The sequence below is a fragment of the Gasterosteus aculeatus genome, chromosome 20 (assembly GCF_964276395.1).
Source record: "Gasterosteus aculeatus chromosome 20, fGasAcu3.hap1.1, whole genome shotgun sequence".
Lineage (NCBI taxonomy): Eukaryota > Metazoa > Chordata > Actinopteri > Perciformes > Gasterosteidae > Gasterosteus > Gasterosteus aculeatus.
The window spans coordinates 14402477-14412336 of record NC_135707.1 but is presented as its reverse complement, the minus strand read 5'-3'; the positions used below and the strand labels follow the sequence as shown (position 1 = coordinate 14412336).

Genomic DNA, 9860 nt, shown 5'->3' with positions numbered 1-9860 from the left:
CCCACATATGTACAAGAATGCTTCAGCGCATCCAAACCGCAGCCTGTTTTACTCCATACAGCTGTACTACACAAATGATACACTTTAGCTGCATAGAGAGAATCAGATGTCCGGGGCTTTGTGACTCACCCCGTGGTGCGTCGACGCAGTGGTTCATTTAATGCAGAGAAGCATCCGTGCTGAAGTGACTGCTTTGTCTCAGGCTGTGTAGATGTCTGATAGGGAAAAATAACTTGATTTATCATGAATCGGCAACACGTTGTAAAAGCTCCACCCAGCTTTTAATTAAACACCATTTTAAAAAGTCATTATTGTCCCTCTTGCCTTTGCTATCTTTCAATTCTGGAGTTTAATAGTTAAGCTCAGATCAATAATTCATTTATCTAACAATGAGCCGTTGAGTCTGTGCAATGCTAAAATGTGTGTGATAACGATGATGTGATTGACTTCTGAGCATATCGGCACGGATTCAAATACATGAAGTGAATTAGTTCTTCCCTCGAAGCCATACATGCGTCTGTGTTATCATCCTGCCATTGTGATGATTATCACGCCGCTCAAGTGCCTTGGGAGTTTACCTTGTTTTATCATCTGTACCGTCACTGCAGATATCTAGCAATGCATGTTGCTTTATTGAATAGGACTGAAAGGATTTGATGAGTAAATTCTCACACCATGCAGATAACGAGACCTTTATTTACACACTAACAGGGAGCGCTGCTGCTGCTGCTGCACCATAAACATGGTCAACTGGCAGCACTTCTTCTACTGCAGATGCATATTTGACTGTAGATGATTCAGTTCAGTCTCTCTGGGATTCTCCTCACCTGTGTATCTGTTTGAATTTGTTTTTCTGGTGGGCATGTTGATGTTCTATTTAAGTGTAGCATGCACAATAGTTCAGGGGCCTCAGATGCAATCTGCAATTCCACTGATGACATGTCAGAACGTCTGCTGTGATAAAGGTGTGCGTGGTCTGGTGATGTGCTGGCTGTGGGTCATAACCGGAGCTTCCAACATCTGGATCTGCTGTCTTTCAAAACATTAGCTGACAGATGGGACACCTGTCCGTCACATTCACATCCACAAAAACGCAATACCATGAGCACAACAGCCGCGTGCAACCTTTGTTGGAAGTGAACCCTGCGAAAAATAAAAATATTTTTCTAACAAAAGCAGTTCCGACAGACAAAAGGTGAGTCAGGTGACTAATTTGTTACTACGTGTGAGGGAACACAGCGTGTGACCATTATTAGTATTGATCACATGTCAAGCACCGTCCGTGTCTCCGGTGGGCATTGAGCACTGGGCCACAGCGCCCCCTATCTGCGCTCGGTGCGAACAGCGGGCTGTCTGCCTGCGTCGGCCCCTCACACTCCGCAGACTCCTCCTCCGCCATTTTTGACTGTAAACATCCTGCCGATTTTAAAAGGACAGCGGTGAGCGGGAGGAAGGCGACTGGCGCCATCTTGGCTGTTTTAATGAGTACAACAGGGGATAATTCGCTGGGAGGATTCACATAGCCATTATAATTTCACTGTAAAGGGGGAGCAGCCGGTAAGTGTGTTTGCAGCGGGAATATTTACGCGAGGTTATGTGTGTTCTGCGGGCCGAGATAAGCATGCACGTTTGTGTGGGTCCGCTGCGGCCTTCACTGTACAGGGAGCCGTTAGCCACCTGCTAACGATACAGTTGTGCTGAATGAGGGGAAAAGTATGAGTAACGCCAGTGTTTCATTGGCGCCTTGTTCCGGCGCGCTTTCTGGGTTTTTTTCACATGCGAGCTGTGTTTTTGTCCGTTGTTTTAACGTAAGATTAATTAAATAAAACCCGTATGAATGGTTTCCTTTCTCGTTTTGTAGTTAGCTGGCGGCTAGTTTTAGTTCATCCCACTTGATGGCGCCGACTATTTCCTGGCGTTGACCAACCCTTGGCGCTCTTAACGCATTACACCGTATTAACTTAACTTACGTGTCTAACGTTACATAACCACACACACGTCTCTTTTAACAAAAAAATCTGTTTGCGCGAGTTATGAAGTGATTATTCATATGTCTAGATTATTGCTTACGTGTTTTATACTAGCTGTTACATGTGCAATTCCAATGTTTTGTCTGGGGAAAAAGCTTGTTTTGATTTAAAATTGTATTATATCCCTCTAAATACTACGCTGTGTCGTGATTTAGAGTTACATCTTACATAACGTTTCAAGTTAGCTTTGACCATATTCAGAACAACCAGGGGCAAAATATGTGCTTTGCGGGAGCCAGATGATACCTGATCACACGCTAGTTAAGTTAGTTAACCTAAGTTAATGATCCAACAAGAGACTACCTAACATTCGTTTCAATCAAACCCGTAACGTTACATCGAGAGAGAGAGACAGAGAGAGAGCGCACAACTCTCCCGTAACAAGTGTAACCAGGCGCCCATGAAACCGTAACCACCTCTTCAGATACTACCATTACTTACTAATAGCTAATACCATGTTGGCTACCTTGGTCTCAATAAATCGATGACTCTATTTTTCCCCCCGATTTGCTTTGCTTATTCGAGGGACCTTTTGATTTGGACTTCCTCCACCAGCCAAGTTCATCTGCATTTTTGAAAACCAGTCGTGGTGACTTGGTTCTTGTGATCGGTTTATCACACAATTGCTGTTAACTGCCTCCCTAATGGCATTATGAGCACAATAAGAATTGATCGTTATAACAGCTAATAGGATCCACATGTTTGTAATCGCTACGCATTGGTTCTGTTCAGCAGTCAATCTGCTCATCCTGAACATGTCTTGAGCATTTTGATTATTCTTTTCTTTCGTTTCTCCTCATTGTTTTGGAAATGCATCTCCCTCCTAATCACTGATGTGTTTATACCCCCTCCCTCCTCAGGTGAACCATACCACAGTGTGAGTGTGTGAGCCAGGGCAACCAGGGCAATGTTCTACGCCCACTTTGTCCTCAGCAAACGTGGGCCGCTGGCCAAGATCTGGCTAGCGGCCCACTGGGACAAGAAGCTGACCAAGGCTCATGTGTTTGAATGCAACCTTGAGAGCAGCGTGGAGAGCATCATCTCACCGAAGGTAACGAGACAACATTTTTTGCCTCCCAATTATTAAAATTAATTCATTTTCAAAAGAATATTCTACCAAAGACAAAGAAGAATGAATGGAGACTAGTTACAGCAGCGTTAATGCTCCATCAACAAATTGGATTGCCTTCATACAACGGTTGCCCTCCAGTGTGTTTGCAAGGACCTCTTTCAAAGTACCTCGTTCCTGTACAATGTTGATATATGCTGATACCATTCAGTGTTGTTTTTGAGCAAAGCAAATGTACCCTCACAACGTGCCTGGTCTTTGTTTAATTTTCCCATTTCCCCCCCTTTTTCTTAGGTGAAGATGGCGTTGCGTACGTCTGGTCACCTGCTCCTAGGGGTGGTGAGAATCTACCATAGGAAGGCCAAATACCTGCTGGCCGACTGTAATGAAGCCTTCATCAAGATCAAAATGGCTTTTAGGCCAGGTAAGAAGAACAGATGAGCAAAGTGCTTTCTCTAATCTGGAAGAAAGGCATTACTGCATTCAGGCTGATGGCAAAACGGAACATCTTTGTGCCTTTAGAAACAAGGTTAAAGTTGGAAAGAAACCTTGTTTCTAAAGACACTGGGGCGCGTTTTTTTTAACCACTTTAACCAGCAGTTATACAAGACTGTAAAGATGAACTGCAGTTGAATGTGTGATTGATTTTCCCACACTGACTTTGAGGAGTTTGATCACGGAGGACATGTGTCTGTTATAACAATATTAGAACTTTTTTCTCTGTCCAGGTGTTGTGGATCTCCCTGAGGAAAACCGAGAGGCGGCGTACAACGCCATCACTTTACCTGAAGAGTTCCATGACTTTGACCAGCCACTTCCTGATTTGGAGTAAGTTAAATTCAACTACAGTTCAGATTTCATTCACCAATTTTGGTTTGTGTGATTTAAGTACCCGCTGTTGTACTAATCCTAGATTTTTTTCATTTATTAATTTTATTTTTGCTAACAGTGACATAGATGTGGCCCAGCAGTTCACCCTAAACCAGAGCAGAGTAGAAGAGATCACAATGAGGGAAGATGTTGGCAACCTCAGCCTGTTGCAGGACAACGACTTTGGTAGGACACTCTATGTAAATATCGGGGATGGGCATGTGTCTCAACCAATGAGAGCACTTGGAGGCGGGCCTAAGACTGCTGCAGTGATTCATATGAACAGAAATTGACTGGCGGAGAAAACTTGCAAACTTTTGCGTGAACATTACCAATTTAAGTCTTTCAGTGGGTGGGTTGATAGACGCAAAGTTATTTATAACCACTACTGGCTTGTTCTTTAAATACAGACAAGATGTGAAAACAAGCTGCTTTTGATTGTCACTCTTTATTTGGGTAAGCCAGCCATGCGGTTGTTCCCCTCACATGAATCCCCCCCGGGTCCTGACTGTTAAGCTGCTCCCTGATAACAGAACCATGTTTTATTCTGGTACCTCTTCAGAAAATAAACCAAACATTGCTCTAACAAAGTAGGTATAACCTCAATGTGCTAGCAGTTGCACGTAGCTTTGGTATCATATTTTATTTGATTACATAATTGTTTAAGTTGTGATTTACAATACATATATTAACTGCTACTGCATGCAGGGAATACTGCTTTTAAAAAGTCGCAAATTACTTTAAAGTGTTTTTACTTATTGCCCAGCACAAATGTATCATGTGGTTTACAATGGTGCATCATACATCTAAATATGTACGAGGCGATAATTGCAAATTTCAATAATAATGGCACATAATTTAGGATGGTACAACAAAACCGACTTCCCCTGTTCATATTTTCATAACATCCATGTCCTGTACTCTTCAGCTGACTTTGGTATGGATGAACGAGAAATGATGCGCGAGGCCAGCACATTTGAGGAGGATATCATGCACGGTGCCACGGCCTCTAACCTTTTGCTGGAGGCGGAGCCTGGCCCAGCCAACCTCCCTGACAAATCCAACCACATGGAGTATGATGACTTTGGGGATGCCTCCATGGGCAACAGTGATGGGGGAATGCTGGGTGAGCCACATCAGGTTACTGTTTGAGTTGTTCTCTTTACTCTTTATGGTAAAGTTATTAATAGCTAATCCCAATTATTTCCCAGTTGATAAGCTACTGAGCTCTGATGACGGAGGAGGTATTTTTGACGACCCTCCAGCCATCACTGCAAGCGTCATGATGCCACCGGACCATGGAGACGATGATGACGATTTTGACAACCTCCAGTCACGTAAGTGAAGTTGGGCTGTTTTCTCTTCACTTATTGCAGAGCGTGTGAAACAGAATATACAGTTTGTTTAATAGGTGCTATGTTTCAATAAAGTACATTCAGTTGATTGAGGGGCTGCTTGTCGGACATGCACTCAGACGCAAGCATGCCTTTTTGCTTGGAGGCTAGGGCTGCCAGCTCCGTGGCCCCGCCCACCCTCACACCCTCTCCCCCGTAGTGGGAGCGAGACTGGATCCCTGTTGACGACGAATGTGTCTTTCGTGTCTTTAGCGGGTCCTGACAGCCCAGACTCCGGCCCGGCAGAGCCTCTGCCAGCAATGGCTGACCAGACGGAACAGACCACACTGGTTCACAATGAGGAGGAGGCCTTTGCCCTGGAGCCCATTGACATCACTGGTAAGACCCGCCTTCAGCTCTGTCGAGATGGCTAAAAATGCTTTAATATTTGTAACATTCTATACATTTTATTATTCATTATTTGTTAAACTATTCCTTTTTTTTAATGTGTATATTGGAGGGTCAAATTGGCTGATGTGATTATATATCAGCCAATTTCATGGTGAGACCATCTTTGTCATGTATTGGAGAATTTGCTCTACATTTTCTCCCCCGGGAGCTACATCTAGTTGTGGTCAGCAGTTGCAAGCACTGTTTCAAATGAATTCATTTGCAGAATCTTTAGACAATTGACCTACAGATCCCTTAAGTGGAGCATTGTTTACAGTGTGCTGAAACGTTACCCTTTTAAGGATGGAGAAAAGCCGAGGAATTAAGTATTTTACTTTATTCTGCAGTGAAAGAGACCAAGGCGAAGCGTAAGAGGAAGCTGATTGTTGACAGCGTGAAGGAATTGGACAGTAAGACCATCAGGGCTCAGCTGTCCGACTACTCTGACATTGTCACCACCCTGGACCTTGCCCCCCCCACCAAGAAGCTCATGATGTGGAAGGAGACCGGCGGAGTGGAGAAGCTTTTCTCTCTGCCTGCTCAGCCTCTTTGGAATGTCAGGCTGCTCAAGGTGACGTATTCTTGTTTGGAATCATGCATGCAGGCATTTGTGAATACATTTGTACACATATTACATTTTTGACAACCTATTAATGCCGGTTTGAAATCCTTCACAAGCCGTATTCCCACTTTGCGAACGGCATTGAGCGAGCCGGGCCGGCTGTCTGACTCCAAGTAGGGCAAACCCAGGCGCTTTTTAATGGGAGAGTAGAAGTGATTGGTTTTCGTCTGGATCTTCTGTCCTCTCAAACCTACACGTTTCCCCTCTAGAATACTGCATGATTTAGCAAACCTCTTTGTCTGGCCTCGGCCTTCCTAACACTCTACTGGTTATGCCTGGATCGCACTTATTGCTGTGGGGCACAGAGCTAATCAGGGAACTCCTAATTAAAGGTGAAGATGGATAATGCATCATTAATGAGGAAAAGTGGTAAAACAGTCTCCGGGAATGATCCTTGTGTGTGAGTGATGTGTCACTAGAACTCTGTTAGTCCAACAAGATGCACAGATACCTTCTTCCCTGGGTTTTAAAAATTGTGACTTTTTCTTTCATTCAATAAAACTTCTGCCCGAGTTTAACGGTTGACTTTTTCGATATCAGATGTTCACGCGCTGCTTGACGCCTCTGGTGCCAGACGAGCTGAGGAAGAGGAGGAAGGGTGGCGACGCAGACAGTCTCGACGAGTTCCTCAAAGAGCTGGAGAACCCAGAGGTGCCAAGAGAGGAGGTCATGAGTCAGCACAGAGACGTAATCGGTGAGTCCGCTTGGATAAGAGGGGCGCTCATAACCAGCGCCTAACCCCCACCCTTTTTTAAAAAAAAATCATTTTTATTAACAATCTCCCTCAGGCCAGACCATCATGGAGGAGCCCAGCATGTTAGCAGCCTCTGCCATGGAGGGCAGTAGGACGACTCTGGACGAGACCGTCATGCCTCCCCCATCCACCCCCCGCGGGGTCAAACGCAAGACCATAGACAAAGAGCCCATCCTTCCTGTGAGTGCTCGTCAGCTACATTTTATTTTTGCTTTTCTTGGCACTTGGTGTGGGCGTTGCATAGTATATAAAGTAATGTTTAAAGGCCCCAAATGTTTTTTTATTTCAGTGCTTACACATTTAAAACCGATTTCATGACAAATACCGCCCCTTGATTCAAGTACATGCCCTTTAAACCAGATTTGATTTATTTAATGTCAATGAGGTCACATTAATCATGTGTAATCCAGTTTAAATTCCAGGTGCTTTTATTTTCAGTAAACCTGTGAAAATGCTCACAGATGAACTGGGAGCGACACAAAGCGTAATTACTTTGTCTGAACTTTGTCCCCATGTCAGATGGCAGCCTTGGAGCCGCAGCATGTGGCCGACCGCTCGGTCTTGTCTCAGAGGTTAGACGTACATCAGGTGGATCTGCCCCCAGAGGAGAGCAGCCTCAACCTCACCCAGCTCGTCCCCGAGCTTGACCTGCTCAGTGAAAAGAGCAAAGACAAGAAGGATGACAGCGAGGAAGAGGAGGTAAGGGGGAAATCACTGCTTTCTCTGATACTGTATCATTGGTAGTAGTCTTGATGGCTGGCTAGGGATGCATCTCGTCAGTTTGGTTAATAAGTTCCCAAACCGATGTAAAAAAAACTACTGGAAAGTAAGTGAAAAGGGGTAAGCAAAGTTATTGCAGGCGTGTGCAGTTTGTAGAACATCCCGTTCTGTGGTGACGTTTAGTTCATTGTGTGAGTGTTGAGATTTGAGCCGGCTGATGCTGATGACTGTTCTCAGGACCAGGACGGTCAGACCGGAGACCAGGACCAGGAGGAGAAGAGATGGAACAAGAGAACCCAGCAGATGCTGCACGGTCTCCAGGTACCAAAAAAAGTTACTTTTCTGAAATTCCTGAAATTATGAATGGAAAGATTTGCGCATAAAACAAAATTCCAGAGACTCTCAGGCCCTGGGAGGGATCGGCATTGGTGAGAATAAAGCTGTACGTGGGAGGAGTTGAGCGTTCAAATGCACATAGTAACTCCTCCAAAACCTATGGGAAGGGGTTGAATAAATGCAGCCCAATGCACGCCTCCTCCTGCTGCACCAGACCTGTGTGGTCTGTGAGCCTCAACAGGAAGAGGGGCGGACTAAGGGGCTTGGTGGCTGGTGGTTACACACTCAGGTGCAGCCCAACGGCTCAATGCTCGCGGGCAGAGAGCCTGCTAGCAACACGGCAGAATAATAGTATAGGCAGCGGAAAGGGTCCCTGCAGTATCACAACTCTAGTGGGTCTGAAGTGAGGATTCAGGGGGATTAGTATATGTAGATTGTATCAATCTACATAGTATGAAGTAAATTGTTGAGTATCACAATTTTTTAAAGAAATTTAAATGTTTAAAATAATTTTAAACTGACTCCTGTGCTTCTGTCCCTGTAGCGCGTCATGGCAAAGACCGGCGCAGACTCTGTTAGCCTGCTTGAATTGTGCCGGAACAACAACAAGAAGCAGGCAGCTGCCAAGTTTTACAGTTTTCTCGTGCTCAAGAAGCAGCAAGCCATCGAGGTCACCCAGACTGAGCCCTACAGCGACATCGTTGCCACTGCTGGACCAAGATTCCACCTCATTTAGACATCGGAAGAACAGACAAGCACTTCGCTTGCAACAAACATACTTTTTTAATTACGCAACTCAAATTTTTGCCTTTTTTATTTTGTGTTTCCCTGTCCCATTTTTGTCTGGGTAAGGGGAGGGAGTAGGAGGGTATGGGTTTGAAACTTTAAAAAAAGAAAAGCTCATTTCACTGTACTACCGGTGGAATCATGCAGTATTCATTTGGTTGATACGCAGGGAGGACGAATGTTTTAACAAGTATATTTATAAAACAACCCTTTTTCAGTCACTGATTTGTAAGCTTTTCTTTTGTTTTATAAATTAAATGTGTCTGCTTATTTCACTAGTCTCATACCATTGGCCCTCACACCTGAATCATTGCAGATTTTAAGATAAAGAGCCCTGTATTTTCACAAGGAATCCTATATTGACTGTACATGTTCTGGAAAGGTACTGTTTTATTGCTCAGAAGTGTGACCTCTCATCTTCTCCTTGTTGCACTTGTTCTTTTATGATAAACAAAAATGGTGACTCTGTCAAAACAGTGGGGACTTATACCCTGTATTAAAAATCACGTTTCAGATGTATAATTCCAGCAGTTTTAACAATACAGTTTTGTGATTTTTTTTTTTTTTGTACCTTCCTACTTGTATGCTTATTTACCTTTTTGCATTATGTAACTAGGTAATGTACTTGTTACAATTAAGTTCAGTATCCCACCTTTTTAGTCTTCAGGTAACCTCTAGTTGTGATACATCTGTAAAGATTTGAAATAAAGTGTTTTAAGTACTTGGTAATTGGATGTTACTCATTCATAGTGCTCTTATTAAATTATCCATTCTAAGGGCTCTTTATTAATGGGTTTTCAGAAAGGATATGAAGATGAAAGTCAAATTAGGGGAGAATTTTATAATATAAAAACTCACCTATTGACTTACCCGTACAGGTAACTTTAGT

General features: G+C 43.8%; 1 protein-coding gene across 1 annotated transcript; it reads left to right on the top strand.

Annotated features, from left to right (window-relative positions):
* Positions 1-1222: 1222 nt before the first annotated feature.
* On the top strand, positions 1223-9700 carry LOC120810588 (double-strand-break repair protein rad21 homolog A). The gene is made up of 14 exons (XM_040165253.2): positions 1223-1557; positions 2891-3081; positions 3394-3523; positions 3828-3927; positions 4049-4155; positions 4898-5095; positions 5181-5306; positions 5577-5702; positions 6101-6324; positions 6916-7069; positions 7164-7309; positions 7649-7828; positions 8087-8170; positions 8730-9700. The coding sequence occupies exons 2-14, from the start codon at positions 2938-2940 to the stop codon at positions 8919-8921; spliced, it is 1911 nt and encodes a 636-aa protein (XP_040021187.1). The 5' UTR covers positions 1223-1557; positions 2891-2937; the 3' UTR covers positions 8922-9700.
* The last annotated feature ends 160 nt before the right edge of the window (positions 9701-9860 follow it).